General features: G+C 53.8%; 1 protein-coding gene across 1 annotated transcript; it reads right to left on the reverse strand.

Moving 5' to 3' along the window:
* Positions 1 to 4,698: 4,698 nt before the first annotated feature.
* Positions 4,699 to 16,988, reverse strand: LOC146764623 (serine/threonine-protein kinase pim-1-like). The gene is given in 8 exon segments (XM_085564067.1): positions 4,699 to 4,706; positions 6,228 to 6,377; positions 6,641 to 6,820; positions 7,495 to 7,861; positions 8,066 to 8,116; positions 8,342 to 8,771; positions 9,742 to 9,841; positions 16,721 to 16,988. Coding segments are annotated over 8 exon segments (1,554 nt in total).
* Between the last annotated feature and the right edge of the window lie 1,540 nt (positions 16,989 to 18,528).

Here is an 18,528-nt window from a genome sequence, read left to right on the forward strand (position 1 = left end):
TTCCAAGGACTTGGGCTTTTGCCTTGGAGTCCCTGAGAGCTTTGTGCAACCATGGCCTCCAATTATCTGCTGGAATTGGTCCCTGGAGATTCTTTGACAGTAGCAACAATCAATGGGGGTCAATAATGCTTGAAGGTGCTGCAGTTCTTTTAAGGTACTTCCCATTTTCCTTCCCACACTGAGTCTCTGAGAGGTTTGTGCCATCCTGGCCTCCAATTCTCTTCTCCAACGAGTCCATGAGGGGTCTGTGTTGTGGATGGACCTCAGGGGACCCATTCATGCTTTGAGACACTTTGGGTTTTCCCTCGGACTTTGACTCCTGGTTAGGTTGGTGCAATCTCCTCTCAGGCCCTGAGCTTCCAGGGCTCAGCTCTAAATGCACCACGGGGCTCACTGGGATCAAGCAAGTCCTGACAAACCATGGCTCTGCCCAGATCTCCCTCTGCTCTAGTACAGTCCATTAGGAAGGTTTCCTACAATACTGATGGAAAACTATTTGCAAGAGCTTCCAATAAATCCACATTCCTCTTTGAAGAGTATATTTTATGATTGTTCTATTTAGAGCAGAGGTGGCTGCAGCATTCAGCAACTGATATTGGCCCAGGGACTCTCCTGAGGATGTCTGGCCTAGTCAGAGAAGCTGTGCCTTGAGGTCTGAGGCAGTGTGGACAACCTTGCTCCACATAGCCCAAGCCCGTCCTGTCTCTGCTCAGTCACCTGGGACCTGCTGTGCTTGGAGAAATGGCTGCACTCAGGCAAAGAGGGGTTTTCTTCTTTTATTTTTTGAGGCAATCTAAAACTCCTAAGCTTCCCTATTTAAAACAGACACACTCCTCAAGTGTGTGCCAAGTCCTAGGCACCTCAAGGAGGTTCCCCTTCCCCAAGGCAGAGCCCTGCAAGGAATGATGTAGACACACAGGAAGTTCTGCAATGAACACAAATCCAGAGTTGGCTCAGGGCAGAATGAGAGCAACTCCTGAAGGACAGACCAGCTTTGCACTCCTTGCAGCTCAAAGCTCCCAGTGGGTCCTTGGGAGGTGTGTGAGTGACTCAGGAGTGAGGGAAGGGAAATGCAGAGAGCCCTGGAAGTGCTTCTGTGCAGACAGGCTGTGGGGAAGGGCACCGCACACCTGCCCTGGGCCGGCTGTGAGGGTGGATCATCATCCCAACCTGCACTGGCCATTGCAAGGGACTGCTGCCATGGACACTGCACCGACCCCACTGCGCCAGCCCATTGCTCAGGGCTGCTGTCGCTGCCCAGAGCCAGAGGGGAGCCCTTGCTGTGGGTTTGTGCCGTGGCCGCCTGCCCTGTGCCGCGCGGGCCGGTCAGGCGCCGCGGAACCAGCAGCAAACACCAGGGCCAGGGCCAAGGCCGGGTCAGGCAGACAGAAAGGGGCAGTGCTGGGCACTGTTTGCATGGCAGCCCTCACTGGGACACCACACCTGGGTCACCTGGCCTGGCAGGTGCCATGGAAACCCCTGGCAGGGACTGATGGCACAGACCCTGGCACTGAGACGCTGCTGGGCCGGGTGCTGAGCACAGGGCTGGGCACACAGAGATGCTTTTGCTCTTGCTGAGCTCCCACTGAGCCAAAGCCTGGCCTGCCCCTCCTCTGGCCACGCTGGAGAGGGGCTGGGGCTGCGGGAGAGCTTGGGAGGGGACACAGCCAGGACAGGTGGCCCCCACTGACCCCGGGGATACCCCAGACCATAGGGCATCACGCTCAGGGTATAAAGTGGGGGGAACAAGGAGGAAGGGGGGACATTTGGAGTGATGGCTTTTCTCTTCCCAGGTAACACTTAGGCTGGAGGGGGCCCTGTTTCACCAGTGGGCAGGGTCAGCACCAAAGACACAGACACCAAGTGAAGGAATTGTATCATTTATATCATGCACAGCTGCAAAGAATTACAAAAGGATAAGCTCAGCAAAGCACATCATCATTAGCAAAGCATTACAAAAAAGCTCAGCAATGCATCCAGTCATTGTTACCAGAGATTGCCTGGAGTGATTAAGGAAAGATCCATCACCAGTTAGCCTCAGGCTTTACCATCATCCACAGCCACACATCAGCTGGGGAAAGCCAAGGACTGGAGAGCCACTCCCAGACACTGGGAATTCCTGCAGGTGCCTCCACCTCTGCAGCCAATGAAGCTCCAACCCCAAAGCTGGGAGAGGACCCAGCTTTTACACTGTTTAACAAACAAGCTGGCATCACTGCTAGTGTGAGAACATCTGCTTTCATTCTCCTGACTGCTTTCTCCCAAAGCCTGGCCAGGGCTGAAGGAGGAACCAAGGGAGTTGACTTTGATCCTTCACCCCCAAACAAGGCCACATGGGGCTTTGTCTGTTTCTAAATACAGAAAGATAAATCCATGTTTTATCAAGGAACACATACATTGATTATGTTGTTAATCATGCTTCGTTAATGAGTGGATACAAATACAACATTTGCTTGGAAGGTTCATCTAGAGGTGACCTTTGCCTCAGGACCTGTTCAGGCCTTGGTACTTTGACCGGTCCTGAGACCTACAATCAACTACAACCTTCGTAACAATTCTTTCAGTAACACAGCTTACATTTAAGTATTAAGCAAAAAGGCATCTCCTCTTGTTCTACAATTAAGTGCAGTTTAAGTTCATTACTCAGAGCTATTCACATTCCTTTTAAAACATGCCTAAATTGTTGCCATTCTCCCTTATTTACCAAATGCCTCTCTTTTCTTGACACTGTATCTTTTAAGGAAGATCTCAATACTCCACTTCCCAGCACAAAGCGTCCCAGCAACTCACCAAGTGCACACACTGCAATGATCACAGGCCCTGCCACGAATGCATTTCACAGCAGCCTCCAATTTGGCAGCCATGAAGCCAATCCCACCCAGAAGAATTTTCTTCTTTCTGCCACTCTTCTACTGCTCTTTCTGTCAAGGTGATTCCTGGCTGTTGGCCTTCAAACCCATCACTGCTAGCAGTGCAACATCCCTGTCCCCTGATAGCCCAGGTTCCTCCTTGGCCAGCAAGCAGATAATCCAAGGCCATGCGGTTCTCTGGAGTCCCCATTTGTGTTTGTTGGAGCTCATAGGATGTGCTATTGGACATTTTAACAGTACCATTTGCTACCTATTCTAATAATCCATTCAGCTCCTTCATGTCAACTCCACAGGACAGGGCAGCGCACATGGGGCGCAGGGTGAACCAGAATCTTTTGCTTTCTGAAACCCAAGGCACTCTTTGGGTGGAAAATGTTCTCTGGGCCCTAAGTCTTCCGTGTGCTTGTTGCTGAAGGAGCCTAAATGGTGGCCCTGCAGCTGGGAGTGGTGTGACACTGACACTGACCAGCTGCAGCACCCCAAGTTCTACTGGCATTGGCAGTGATGGTAAAGCACAGAAATCTTCTGACACTGTAGCCTCTAGAACTATAACAGGGTTTGGTTTCTCATGACGGGAAATCTGAGTGAATCCTGTCACACTGATCATTGTATTCCTGTGTCCCACAGCAGAGTTTTCTGTAACTGTCCCTTCACTGACTCCGTTACGAGGCAGAGCCCATTGACAGAGTTCTGGCCACCACACAGGGTGGGCCCTCCAAGGGAACCCCATTCCTCCCAGCTTCAGCTGAGAACATACCCAGCAATTAGTGACACTGAGTGCTTTGGCTACCTTGGTCTTTACATTTTCAAAACATTTTTGATGACTGATCCCTTGGTGAAACTCTGTAGTGTTTTGGCAAACAAAGGTTCTGGCTGACTATCAAGGTACAAATTACAGACATCTGTAGTACTTTAGTGACACAATTCTTCATTCTTTTTGCTCAATCTCATTCAAGTTAGGAACAATAATTCTGTTGTCCATGGAGCTGGCACCTTTTTAATTCCAGAATAATGCCCACAAGGTCCTTTAGTGTTCAGCTTTACCATGTTATCTGTGGGTAACAAGGCTTGGTGGGGCCCTTTCCCCTTTGGCTGGAAGAGGGCCAGGACCTCTATTTAGAGAAAAAAAAAGGAAAAAGAAAAAAAAAAAACAATTAGTTGAATTGTAAAAGATACAAATAAAATCCAAGTGTTAGTGAAACATCTTCTGTAACTTTGCATTAGGAGGTAAATGATCTTTTTAAAAAGAGAACTCAGTTATTTACATTGTAAATGTGTGATGGCATGGATCCATCTTACTGACCTCAGCAGCCTTTTTTAAAGTTTTTGGGGGTTGTTTCCAACATTGTTATTTTAAATTGTGGTCAAAGCAATAGGAAATTGATTGGGGCCCTTCCAGCTCCAGACAGGACTGGGAATCTAAACTCTGTCAAACCCCAAATCCTTTAGAAGATGACCTTCCTTCTCACTCTGGGAATGAGCTGCACATTCCCTCTGAAATTGTCAGGGGTTTCTTAGGGATGAAAAATCCCACTTACGGCCTTTTGCTCTGGTTTGGAAGTGGGAAGGGCAACTCTCCATCCATCAGCTCCAGACTGCACTGCCTCAGGAACACGGCTCACTTTCCAGCTTTGGCCACTCATGGCACTTCTAGAGGAGGAAGAAAGTGCAACTGCACAATTCCAGCCAAAAAGCAATGAAGAATGAATAGTGGAGATCCAGGCATTCCTGCAGAGATTCAGGGGCTCAGCTGGGACTGTGGAGAGTTTGGGTCCTTGCCAGTTGGATGTGTGTCCCCAGCTGCAATCTCCTGGCCTGCAGGAGAGTCTCACTCACCTGCCAAAGCAGAAAGCTCAGGCACTGTGCTCAAACGGGCTTGTCTGATGCAAAGCTGTCAGAGCAATGTGAGGGCAGAGCCAGCCCAGCTGTGCCCAGGGCAGTGCCCAGCAGAGCCCTGGCAGAGCCCAGAGCAGCCTCAGCACCCGCAGAGCCCGGCTGCAAGGAGAGAAACCAGAAACCACCCATCAGCTGAAGGCTCCTGTCCCCTTGTCCCAACTGCCCACAGAGCCCAGGCCATGCTGGCTGTGCCTAGAGCCATGCCCAGAGCTGCCCATCACTGCTGCCTTTGGGAGCAGAGCAGGAGGGCAGGACATTCCCAGCCTGCAGCCAGCCACAGCACATCCAGCCCTCAGCAGCTGCCCAGAGCAGGAGACTCCTTGTGCTTGTTGCCATCTCCCAAAAGCTCTGATCCCACCATGCCAAGCAGACGGGGACTCACCTCATGCCATCCTCTGCTGGGAGAAAAGCTGGTCCCAAATGATGTCCTCAGCCTTCTCCAAGGGCACGGCCCATCCACGCTGCAGCTGCTCCCAAGCGCTTCCCAATCCCGACTGGAACTTACATTGAACGCTTCCTCAAGAAAAACAAACAACAAACTGTTGAAAAGTGATTAGAGACATGGGGAAACAAGAAAACAACTCTTATCTCTGTCAGGGGTCTGAGGAAGGCCCAACCCCCACATGCTAGGGAAAATCCCACCCATGGGGGAGAGAAGCCCACACTTTCTCTCTTCCCTCCTGAACTACCCCCCAAAATAACAGTGATCACAAAGCAAACAAGGGCAGTGGAGCAGGCCAAGCCATTCCTTGCCTGCAAAGCAAAGCAGCCCCTGCACAGGTTCTGGAGTCCCACCTCTGCTCCCACCATGGGGGTTTGTTTGTGTTGGGCTGGCTGCCCCAGCCCCAGCCTCAGCCCAGGCCATGCTGGGTGGTGGGGGCTGTTAGCAGGGCCAGGAGCAAACTCCCATTTTGTATCCACCCCAACCCATGCCCCCAGCCCTGCCAAAAAGCAGCTGGGCAGCCGACTGAAGTTGCATCTGCCCCAGAACAAGGAGAACCTTTTGTTCCCAGCCAGTCTGAGCAATGCCCAAATCTGGGAGCATTTCCCCGGCTGTGGACTCATCTGCAAATTCGCTGTGGAGCCTGGCTTTGGAGAAGGTGCCAGAAGTCCATCATCTTCAGCTGCCAGTGTCCAAATTGAGGAAGAGGTTATCATCCTTGATGTCGTCCTCGCTGTCTCCAGCAGCCCCACCTGGTACAGCTTCTCCAGGGGCTCCTTCTCCTTCCCTGGGGGTCAGACCAGGCTGTCAGGGCTCTGCCCAGGGCCCCAGCTGTCAGGCAACTGGGACAAGCAAAACCACCTTGGATGGCAGCCACCAGTGCTGGGCAGAGCAGCTCAGCTCCAGCACAAGGGCTGCATGTTCCCACCAAACAACCCCAGTGCATTGATATAGGCAAGGAAAAAAGTCTGGGTTTCCTTGCTTCTGATTGCCAGGGCATGTGTGGAGCTGTAACTTACCAGGGCCCTGCAGCAAAGTGTGCATGAGGCTCTCTCCCTTCTTCTATGGCAGGTGAATATCCTGTATCCATGGTTCATAGAACAGGTCTTCTAAGGAAGGTCTGTCCAAGAAGTGCATGGATAAACACCACCTGATAAGTTCTTGGCACTCTGGGCAGAGAAACCAGAAACCAAAACCACCAGTCAGCTAGAGAAGGCTCCTGTCTGCTTTGCCCCACTCTTCCCATGCCCAGGCCATGCTGCTTTTGTGCTCCCAGCTGGGCCTAAACTTTCCCATCAATTCCCTGTTGTGGAGGAGAGCAGGAGAGCAGGACATGTGCCACCTCCTCAGCAGCTGCCAGAGCGAGATGCTCACGAGCCCGCTGCTGTCTCCCAGCACTGGTATTCCCCCGTGGCCAGAGATGAGGATCCACCTGGAGAGAGCCGCTGTGGCAGCGAGAGCTGATGGTCCCAGCTGATCTTCCGGCCCCTCCTGAAAGGGTGCTGCCCACAGACCATCTGGTGCAGCAGGATGCCCAGGGACCAGATTGTTGCTGCCTCGCCATGGTACCAGCCCAAGCGGGTCCATTCCGGGGGGCTGTATGACAGTGTTCCTGTGGAATACAGATGGAGTTCATCAGGGGGATGCTGCTGCTTCCAGAGCCTGGCCCCAGCATCCCTGGGCATGCAGGGGCTGCCCCAGTGACACACGGAGTGACTGCTGCACTCTCGCCAGCACCTGGGATTGTGTACAAACTCAGGGCTGGACAAGAAGCCACTGGTGTTGGAAGAGGGCAGCAGAAGCCCCAGCAAGGCCTGACCATGACATGTAAAGAAAAAACCCATTCAGGGCTGGGGGAAAAAACAGGTCCTTATCCTCCCTGCCTGCCGTGCCCCAAAAATATTATGAAGCCAATATTTTATGTTTTCATAAAATATTATGAAAACAAGGTGAGTGGAGCAGTCCAAGCCCTTCCTCTCGCCTGCACACCAAACTGGCTGGTGCACTGGTCCTGGCCCCCTCCTCTGCTACCCCCACCCACGGGTGCTTTTGTCAGGCTGCCTGCTGCTGCTCCAACCCCAGCCCCAGGCAGAGTGGTGGGCAAAGGCCGCCAGCAGGGCTGGAAGATGCCTCCCCACCCAGCCCCGCTCAAAAGCAGCTCAGGTAAAGACTCAGTACCCTGACTGGCAGCAAAAGGGAGAATCCTCGCTGCCACACCCAGCTTGGCCAGTGAGATGTTGGGCCATGAGATGGTGGGACCAGGAGCACACCCCTGCCCGGGCTCACCTGCAAAGTCAGTGTAGGCTGTGTCCTGCAGGTAGGTGCCACAGCCAAAGTCGATCAATTTTGCCTGGCCAGTGGCCAGGTCAACCAGGATGTTCTCTGGTTTTATGTCACGATGCAGGACCCCGCGGCTGGTGCAGTGCCGCACGGCCTCCAGCACCTGGCGGAACAGCTCCCGTGCCACCTCTTCACACAGGAACCTCCGTGCCCGAATGAAATGCAGGAGGTCCTGAGACCGCTCCGGCCGCTCCAGCACCATCACAATGCTGTTGGGGAGCTCAAACCACTCCAGCAGCTGGACCACACCAGGGAAGCCGGTGGACACCTTGTCCAGCAGGACGATCTCCAGGGGTGCGCTGGTGCCGTCGGGCTGCGGGAGGACCACGGTGCCACCAGTGGGACTGATGTCGTGCCAGGGCAGGGGAACCCCTCAGCCAGCCCGGGATGCTCTGCGCCCTGCGCTGGCCCCACGCCCGCTCCCCATCGAGGCGTCCTGGTGGCTTCCCCCATGCCGGGCCTCGCCTCATCCCCGCCCGGCACGGCCCGGCTGTTCCCGCTGGCCCCGCTCACTCACCAGCTCGCCCCAGCGCCGGACGCGGTTCCGTGGCACCCTTTTGATGGCCACCTGCAAGCCAAAGGCAGTAGCGGGCTGAGCTCGCCGCCCGCCCTGCCGAGCCCCATCCTCCTGCTTCCTTCTCCTCCGCCTCCTCCTTCCTCCTCCTCCTTGTCTTCCTCCTCCATCCTCCTCCTCCTTCTCTTCCTTCTCCATCCTCCTCCTCCTCTCCCTCCTTCCTCCTCCTCCTCCTCCTCCTCCTCCTCCTCCATGCCCGCCGCCGGCCCCGCCGCTCACCGGGGCGCCGTCCGAGAGCCGCGTGGCTGCGAACACTCTGCCGAAGCCGCCGCGCCCCAGCAGCGAACCCACTCGGTACCGCTCCTGCAGGGCCTCCTGCGCCTTCCCTGCGGGCGGGACGCGGCTGTCAGCGCTCGGCCCGGGGCCAGGAGCGGCCCCCGAGCGCCCCCCGAGCGCCTCGGGCCGGCCATCCCCAGGCCTTCGGTCTCGGCAACGGGACACGGGAGGCTCGGGGCCGGCGGCCGCGCTGCCGAGCGGCGGAGCTCGGGCCGGGGAAGCCGCAGCGGGGGCGGCGGGAGCGGCCGTGCCGCGTGTGTCCTCCGCGGGGCCCGGGAGGCGCCGGCGCCGGGGCCGGACCCTGCGGCGGGGCCGGGGCCGGGCTCGGGCCAGGCGGAGCCAAAGGGCGGCGATGCCGGCCCAGCCCCAGGCACTGATGCCCGCCCGGCAGCGCCACCGCCAGCACGGCCAGAGCCGGGCGGAGGCGAGACCGCGGCGGGGCGGGCGGGGCCGGGGACGGGGCAGCCCCGCCCGGGGCCGGGGGCGGGCCGGGGGCATGGCCCGGCCCGGCATGGGGAGAAGGAGGCGGGGAGAGGAGAGGGACACCGGGGAAGGACACCGAGGGGAAGGTGTCCGACAGCGGGGGAGGGAGGAGAGAACGAAAAACAAGAGAAAAACTGCTTTTGCTGCCGCTGCTGCCGCCGCTGCTGCCGCCGCCGCCGCTGCTGCCTCTGCAACTGAAGCACCGAGGCCGTTTGTCCGCGTGTCCGTTCCCCGCTCGCCCCACGAGCCCCACGGCCGAGCCCCGCGCGCCCCGGGGACAGCCCCTTCGTCTGTCCAGACACGGGAACTTTGCAGTGTGGAGCCCAGATCCAGAGTCCTGACTCCTGCACACTGGCAGAGGAATCCCCTCTGCTGTGTCGCTGCTGTGCATTGTCCTTGCTGAGGCTCAAACACCCTTGGGACACATTACTTGCTGTAGGATTCGTACGTGACCCAAGCACTGCACTTATGTCTCCAGCGTTGCTTTCCAGTAAAAACAGGGGAAGGAAAACTGCGTGTAGCTCATGGTATTTTACAGTGTTTATAACTTGCTAAGTGACCCATCTTAGAGGTGAGATCCATTTGGAATTCATGGCATGGAGAAGTCGTGCAACATGGAAAAGGGGAGCATAGAAATAAAGAGGAAAACATCTTAGATACTTTCTTTCATTTTCATTGCACTTCTGCAAAGCTGTTCCACTTCTCCAGGAATCTTCTGTCTGCTCTTGTCAGGAACCTCTCATGGAGAATAAGGTCCCAAGATTTGCCACCTGCTGCAGCTTCTCTTGGCTTTCCACACTGCACTGTGTATGCAGCACGACTTTTGCAGCAAAGCAGGCCAAATGTTTAGAGAACTTTACATGTCCTTTCTTTTCCTGGGGGGCTGGGGAGTTGTGCCACTGGTGAAGTGGCACAATTGTGACTGTTTGTCCTGGTTTAGGGCAAATTTTGTGAGGAAACCTTCAAAAGGAGTCCGTCTACAAATCAAGTTCAAGCAGCCCCTCGCCCTACTGTTTCAGGAGAAGACTTCCCTGGAGAAAAGTGGAAAAAATCAGTTTATTTAACAAGTAAAGTGTTCACAAGCATGAATAATATGAAATAAACCCCCTCAGAGTTCTGAAGAGATGGCAATTCAGAAAGTCCTTTTTGTGGGTTGTAGTTGGATCACTCGGTCTCTTCTCAGTCTCTCTGGCACTGGAATGCAGGGTCCCAGACCTCGGTGGGCCACAGGTCTGAGCTGCTGGTGTTTTTCTGGGTTTTCAGTCCAGAGCAGGTTTAAACAGTTCCAAGAAAAAGGAAAGTCTGTGATGGTGATTAAATTGTTCAAATGTTCAACTCCTGTTTGTTGGCAAGAAACCTTTCTGTGCCTCTGAGTGTCACCATCCCTGAGCCCAAAGGACACAAACCTGATGAGTTGTGGTTTCCACTGCAGGGGCACTTTGGACCTTGGCTCTGCACAGGAGAGCTCTTCATCCACTTTCTCTCTTTTCCTCCCTCTGGGCATGGAGGAAGCTCCTGACTTCAGCACGTGACTCGTGTGTGCAAAGAGCAAATTTGGGCAGAATCGGGGCAGGGAGGGTTTGGGGGGACCTTGGGATCTGTGCTGGGCACAGAAAGTGTTTTCCATTGCTCTGAGACTGGCTACTGTGCAAAGTGGATTTAATAGCCAGCAGAGGAACGACTTCTGGATTTGATGGAGCTTTGCCTTCCCTTGGCTTTGTTGGCTGACAAGAAATGAACATCCCTCTGTGTCTCAGGCAGCTCTTACTCCAAGGAAAGCAGGTGGGGGTTGGAGCCAAGGAGCTGAAACCTGCAGGTGCAGCCTGGGCTGGAGGGAGCTCAGATTTGCACAAGGCTGCTCTGAGGGTCAGGGCTTGGATGGGGGAAATGGTGGGGTGGGGGTAGGGACAGAGTCTGATGGATTGTCAGCCATCAAGGGTCTTGATTTTCATATCTATTCCAACTGCATGAGGAGCTACTTGGATTCAGTGTCAAGTGGAGATTGCACATATTCTTTTATGTGGAGTAAAAAAATGAAACAGGACCTAACAAATTTTTTCTGTGTCTTTGTAAAAATAAAGCATTCACTTTGAATACACTATTATAGCCTGCCTAATTAATCACAAAAGATTTGAAAACTTAAATTATTCCCAGAGACTTGGCTTGTTCAAGTATTCTGAATGTTAATGAGCTCTGGGGCACTATTTCTCCAGTGAATCTAACTCAGAGTACACAAATAATTGCAATTCCTTTTAAATGTCTCCTTGAGAGAGTTGCTTGGGGGATGAGGGTCAGGGCTTGTGTGTCCTGCTTGGCACAGCCCAGGCAGGGCTTTCACAGCCCCATCCCACACTCCATTTCCCAGCTGGAGCCGCTGGTGCCTCTGAGTTCTGCTGCCCCAGCCCCAGGGAGGACTTGGGGTCATTTGGTCACTCAGGAGCTGGGCTGGGAGCTCCAGAGGTGGCTGTGGAGCATTGCCTGTGCTGTGCCAGGGACTGGCAGACACTGCTGGGCTGGGATAGAGGCTCTGGGGGGATTGGGGTTCCAGGGCCGGGCAGGGCTGGACCTGCCCCTTCCTCCCCCACACACAGAATGTTTCCAGCCAACAATCTCCTCCAGTCTTTCACACCAGGCAATGTTGGAGTGTAATCCCAATTCTGGACATAGGCACCTGGATAAGAATTCTGTTCCATAGGAAGGAAAGCACAGAGCCCCAGTGTTTGGAAGGCGGATGAGAGCCTCACAAAGCCAAGGTCAGCCAGACTTGTCAGGAATGGCAGATTGTCTGCAGGCAGCCTCTGGATATAGGGAACTTTGGAGACAGAATCCCAATTTTGGCCATGGGCACCTGGAGAAGCAGGAGAAGGTTGTAATGCGGGCAGCCTCTCTTGCCGCGATACCCCGAGCAGTGGAGTGCTGGGGGGTGAGAGGGAAGAGAACGGGCGGCTGCTCCCCCTGTGAAGCTCTGCAGTCCCACTTGGTGTGGGGAGGCAACACGGGACTTGGGGGTGAACAGGATGGTTTCATTCAGTGAGCCCCTAGACCCTCTGGGGAGGGCGAACAAAGGTTTTATACCAGAACTCAAGAGGCGGGGTATAGGAACAGCAACCAGTGAGGGTACGCCTGGGGAAGAGTCTAAGGAGGAACTAACAGAGCACAAACCTATCAGGGGAAACAGGGGAGAGGAGTAACACAAAGTAACCAAAAGGGTGTTGAGCCTCATTAAATAGACAGGGAATGCTCTGGAAGCAGGGGAGGAGGCTATGAGGAGTGACAGGGAATGTTCTGGGGAAAGGGGCAGGGAAAGGGAGGATTGACAACTTGGAGAGGAGGGGGGTAGGGAAGAGCTTGGGAAGATTGAAAACTGGGCAAGGGAGGAGATTAGGGGTTGGGGGTTGAACATACACAGAACAAATATCAAACTAAAGAAAAACACACAACAGGACAATTCTTTCCCATAGGAAGGAAAGCATGGAGCCTTCCCCAGTGTTTTGGGCACAGATGAGAGGTGACCCTCATGAAACCACTTCCAACCAGACTTGTCCTGGCAATATTCCTATGGGAACAATCCCTGGATAAAAGGACACTTGGACGTAAAATCCCAGTTCTGGCCATGGGCACTTGGAGGAGAAGGAGAGTTCTTTTCCACTGAAAGGAAAGCAGGGAGCCCCAGTGTTTCCTGTCCCAGTGAGCCCCAGTAGCAGAGGAGAAGAGACCTTTAACATGCCAAGGTCAGCTGGACCAGTCAGGCAGTCCACGGAGGCCAAACCAGCCAGACCTGTTCTGTGTTCCTTTGGTTGCATGGGGTCCCACAGTGTTACAATAGCCCCTGGGTTCCATGAGACCTCCTAGTTTCACAATGGTTCCAAAGATTCCATGAGGCCATGGAGTGTCCCAATGGTCTCCATGGTTCCCCAGGCCCCACAATGACACGTGAGTCCTCTGATCCATGAGGCCCACAATGTCACAATGGACCTTTGGACCATGGGGGTTTGCAGTGTCACAATGGTCTCCTTTGGCTCCACAGTGTCACAATGGACCACTGATGACACGAGGCCCCACAGTGTCACAATGGTCCTCTTGGTTCTGTGGGGACCCCAGGGTCACAATGGTCTCACTGGTTCCATGAGGCCTCACAGTGTCACAATGCTTTGCTGATTCCATTGGGCATCATAGTATCCCAATGGTCTCCATGATCCAATCTGTCCCCCAAGTGTCACAATGGTGTCCGTGGTTCCATGGTGCCCCACAGTGTCACAATGGTGTCCATTGTTCCATGGTGCCCCACAGTGTCACAATGGCCCCTTGGTCTCACAGGCCCCACAGTGTCACAATGGCCCCTTGGTCTCACAGGCCCCACAGTGTCACAATGGCTCCTTGTTTCCATGATTCCTGTGCTGGTGCATTCACTCCTCCCCTTCTCAGGCTGCCCTGCCAGCTGAGAAATGCTCACTGGGCCTCGGTCTTGGCCAGCAGCCCCTGGGCTCAGCTCCTCTGGAGCTCATCACAAACACTGTCTGCTCCAGGCACTGCTGCTGCCCAGCCAGCTCCTGGTTACTTTAGGAGCAGCCCTGGGAATTGTTTGTGTCCCCTCAGTGGCACAACATCCCTGTTCTCACCCTGCCAAAGAAAGCTGCTGATGCCAAGTGCGGCCAGGATGAAACATGGCTGGGACTGCAGCCCCTCTCTTGGGGCCCTACAAACAGCGCTCCAAAAGGAGCCCTTGGAGCTCTCCTGGGCCAGCAACTCCCTCTGAGTGGGGCCTCTCCGAGCCGGGAACTCTCCCGTTTGCTGAATTCGGGGATCCCAAACAACAAGGGAGCCTGGGCCGATCCCCCCACTCCTCCAGGCTCAACCCTTCCCTGCAGGGGAGATGCCAAAGCATCCTCAAGGAGCATTTCCCCACCCTCAGGGGAATTTCTCACAGGTGCCTTGCACTGACTCTCTGTGTCTGTGTGCACACAGGAGTGCCTGTGCTGGGGAATGTGGCAGAAATGCTGCTCTCTGAGGGCTCTGAGTGCCCTGGATAGCTGAGCCTGTCAGGCCTGTAAGTGAGGTCAAGTGATGCAGCCTAAGCTAAGTTAAATGCTGCTAAGAGTTGTTTTTTGCTATAAGTTATAAGCTGAGCTAAATACTGTTAAACAATATTCCTCTGTTAAATTGAAAAGTCGTAGGTTATAAGTTATGTTAAATACTGTTAATATCTGTTCTTTTGCTAAATTTTGAAGTTGAAGGTAGAAGTTAAGGTTAAAGTATAAGTTAAGTCCTGTTAAATTTGAGCTCTGTTCAGCTTTTGGCCCATATTCCTTTTATCCTTGCCCTCACTGTTCTATGTGTCCCTGTGCCACATAAAGGGACAGTTCTCTGATCATTTCAGTTTGATTGCCTGGATTTTGTTTGGATTTGTGGTTGATTTGTTTCCTAGGGGTGCCTTAAGTGTGAAGTGTTCAGTCAGGAGCAGAGTGACTCTTGCCAAGGAACTCTGTGGTGCTGTCGCTTAATATTAAATCTGGTTTTTGCTGCTCCCTTGCCGTGGACTTTTCAGCGCTCTCAAGCCCTCGTTGGTAACAGGGTGAAGGAGCCCTGGCCCAGGCTCTGGCCCTGTGGGACACAGGGACACTGCCAGGGGGTCCCTGTCCCCCCGTCCCACCCCCCACAGCCCCAGCCCTCGTCCCTGTGTCGGGCTCTGGGGTCGATCTCGTGGAACATCCTCTGGGGGAGGCTGTGGCGAGGGGGGCGGGGGGACCCGGGGGTACAGGGGACCCCCCTGTGCATGAGCAGTGTTGGACTTCTCTGGGGGAAACTGGGGCAGAGTGACCTCCTCAGTGAAATCACACAGCCCCTGTGATGTCAGAGAGCCCCAGTGATGTCACACAGCCCCTGGGATGTCACAAAGCCCCTGCGATGTTACACAGCTCCTGTGATGTCACACAGCCCCTGTAATGTCACAGGACCCCTGGGATGTCACACAGGCCCTGCGATGTCACACAGCCCCAGTGATGTCACACAGCCCACTCTGAGATGTAACAGGCCACCTGGGATTTCATACAGCTGCTCTGTGATGTCACAGCCTGCTCTTTGAGGTCCCAGTCTGCTCTGTGATGTCACAAAATCTGCCCTGTGGCGTCACAGCCCAGCCTGTGATGTCACAGTCTCCCTTTAATGTCACAGCCTGCTCTGTGATTTCACAGTCAGCTCTGTGATGGCACAACCCACTCTCTATTGTCTCAGCCTTCTCTGTGACATCACACAGCTGCTCTGTGATGTCACAGAGCCCTTATCTATGATGGCAGAGTCTTCTATGTAGCCTCACAGCCCATTCTGTGATGACACACAGCCAGCCTGAAATGTCATAGACAGCTTTGTGACATCAGAACCTCTTCTGTGATGTCCAACCTCCTCTGTGATGTCACAGCCTGCTCTGTGATGGCAAAACCCACTTATCATGTCACACAGCACCTCTGTGGCCTCACAGACCCATCCTGTGATGTCACAACACCTTCAGTGATGTAACACAGCCACCCTATAATGTCACAGCACACTATGACCTCACAGCTTGCTCTGTGATGTCATACAGGCATCCTGTGATGTCACAGCCTGCTCTGTGATGTCACATAATCACAGAAACCAGAATTACTGGGTTGGAAGAGACCTTTAAGGTCATCAAGTCCAACCCATGCCCTAACACCACTTCAGCTGAACCATGGCACTGAGTGCCACATCCAGTCTTTTTTTAAACATATCCAAGGATGCTGACTCCACCACCTTCCTGGACAGACAATTCCAGTACTTTATCACCCTTTCCATAAAAAACATTTTTCCTAATATCCAATCTAAATTTCCCTTGGTGCAGCATAAGACTGTGTCCTCTGGTTCTGTCAGCTGCTGTGAGGAGAAAGAGACCAACCCCCACCTGACTGCAACCACCTTTCAGGGAGTGTAGAGAGTGGTAAGGTCACCTCTGAGCCTCCTCTTCTCTGGGCTAAACAACCCCAGCTCCCTCAGTTGTTCCTCACAGGACTTGTGTTCCAAGCACCTCACCAGCCTTGCTGCCCTTCTCTGGACATGCTCCAGGTCCTCCATGACCTTCCCAAACTGGGTGGCCCAGAACTGGACACAGCACTTGAGGTGCTGCCCAACCAGGGCAAGTACAGGGGAAGAATCACTGCTCTGCTCCTGCTGGCCACACCATTCCTGATCCAGGCCAGGAGCCATTGGCCTTCTGGGCCACCAGGGCACACTGCTGGCTCATGTTCAACCGGCTTTAGACCAGTGCCCCAGGTCCCTTTCTGCCTGGGCACTGACCAGCCACACCATCCCCAGCCTGTAATGTTGCAGGGGGTGTTTGTGGTCAAAATGCAGGGATGGGCACTTGGATTTAATAAGCTTCATCTTATTGGACTCTGCCCATCCCTCCAACCCTTCCAGGCCTCCCTGCAGAGCCCTCCCACCTTCCAACAGATGGACACACGCTCCCAGCTTAGTGTCATCTGCAGATTTACTAATGAAAGGCTCAATCCCCTCATCCATGTGGTCAATAAAAACATTGAACAGAGCTGGCCCAGCACAGAGCCCTGAGGGACACCACTGGTGACTGTCCCCAGCTGGATGCAGCACCGCTCACCACCACTCTCTGGGTCGGCCATGCAGCCAGTTCTGAGCCCAGCACAGAGTGCTCCTGTCCCAGCCGTGGGCTGCAGCTTTTCCAGGAGTGTGCTGTGGGAGACAGTGCCAAAGGCCTTGCTGGAGTCCAAATAGACACATCTACAGCCTGTCCCACATCCACCAGGAGGGTCACCTGGTCATGAAAGGAGACCAGGTTGGTCAAACACGACCTACCCCTCCTAAACCCCTGCTGCCTGGGTCTGACACCCTGGCCATCCTGTAAGTGCCGTGTGGTGACACTCAGTGTTAACTGCTCCATGACCTTACTGGATACTGAGGTCAGGCTGTCTGGCCTGTAATTACCAGGATCCTCCTTCCCACCCTTGCTGTGAATGGGCATCACATTGGGCAGCTTCCAGTCATCTGGAACCTCCCCAGTGAGCCAGAACTGCTGGAAAATGATGGAGAGCAGCTTGGCAAGCTCATCTGACAGCTCTCTCATCGCCCTGGAGTGGATCCCATCTGGTCCCATGGATTTATGAACATCCAAGCAGCTCAGCAGTTCTCTGATTGCCTCCCCCTGGATAACAGTGGCCCACTCTGCTCCCTGACACCATCTACCAGCCCAGGAGGACAATTGTCCTGAAGGCAAATCGTCTTCTCACTAAAGACTGAGGCAAAGATGGCATTAAGCACCTCTTCCTTCTCTCCATCTGCAGTTATTAAATTCCCTTCCACATCTAATAAAGAACAAAGGTTGACCTTACCCTTCCTTTTACCATTAATATATTAATAAAAACAATTTTTATTAGCCTTTACTGAAGTTGCCATTTTAAGTTCAAACTGAGCTTCAGCTTCCCTAATTTCTTTCCTACATTGTTGCATAGGATAGATAGATATGATTGTTTTCTTAGCTAGCTGAATGTCACTTCTGTCCTTGTCATCCTGGAGTGAAATGGACTGTTCCATCCCACCCCCCAAAAGATTGTGGCTCATCCTGCACCTCTGTACCTGCCCCTAAAACATCAGAGTCTGTAACCCCATTGGCCCATGCCTTGTCCCATCCCACCTAGGAGCCCCTGATAAGGAGGCTCCGAGGGGCCATGTGTTCTCTTGGACTTTCTCCTCCGCTCTTGGACTTCCTCCCTCTCTTGGACTTTCTCCCCTTTTCCCCTCCTGGGGCTTCCCCTTTCCTGAACCCTTCTCCTTTTGTCTCTCCCCTCCCCCGTCCTCCTAAGCCCGGCCACGTGCTACGCCACAGAGCACGAGGCTCGGGCATTCCTGGATCCCCAATAAACCTCTCTCCCCAAGAGCAAGCATCAGAGATCTCTGCCTCCCTACACCCCCACTGTGCAGGACATTACTCTTCTCACAACTGGCGTCCAACCTGGAAGGAAAAGGAATCCACGCATCTCGACACCTCCATGCATGGTAATTACCTGTGATAGCCTCCTCTTCGCTCTGAGCACATTCTGTCGTTGCTAAGCAACATAGAAGCCTTATCTCTTTAAAGATTTGCTGAGGCAATTTACCCTCGAGCACCATAGCCCATGAGTAGCCAGCTTTTGGAGCTCTTGGAACTGCCCGAGCAAGGAACTGCTGCGGAGCTGCAGCAAACCCGAGCTGTGAGCTGGTGGCACGTGGCCACGTTAAGAGAGCGCACAGAGCACTGCCTAGCACTGCCTGCGCTGGAAGCCCCGAGGGCGGAGGTCTGAATGTCCCAAGCATGGAAAAGCCGTCCGGAGAGATGTCCGGAGCTCTGAGGGGGCCTGTGCAGACCCCTGAGGAGAGGGTCTCTCTTTTGCGAACTCGAGGTGAGCTACACAGGTCTAAAATATGGGACAATCCCACTCTGCTCCAGATAGAGATCTCTATAAGCAATTTAACCATCTTTTACGTAGTCATGACAGTACTTTGCCTAAGAAAGAGTTAAAAAATCTCCTGGAATGGGTCCTGCCCCACTTCCCTCATGCTGAACGGTCAGCCGCCTTTACCAAAGAATTCTGGGACTCAGTAGGTGATAAGCTTTTTATTGACATTTA

The sequence above is a fragment of the Lonchura striata genome, chromosome 32, assembly GCF_050655825.1.
Source record: "Lonchura striata isolate lonStrDom1 chromosome 32, ASM5065582v1, whole genome shotgun sequence".
In the NCBI taxonomy this organism is placed as follows: domain Eukaryota; kingdom Metazoa; phylum Chordata; class Aves; order Passeriformes; family Estrildidae; genus Lonchura; species Lonchura striata.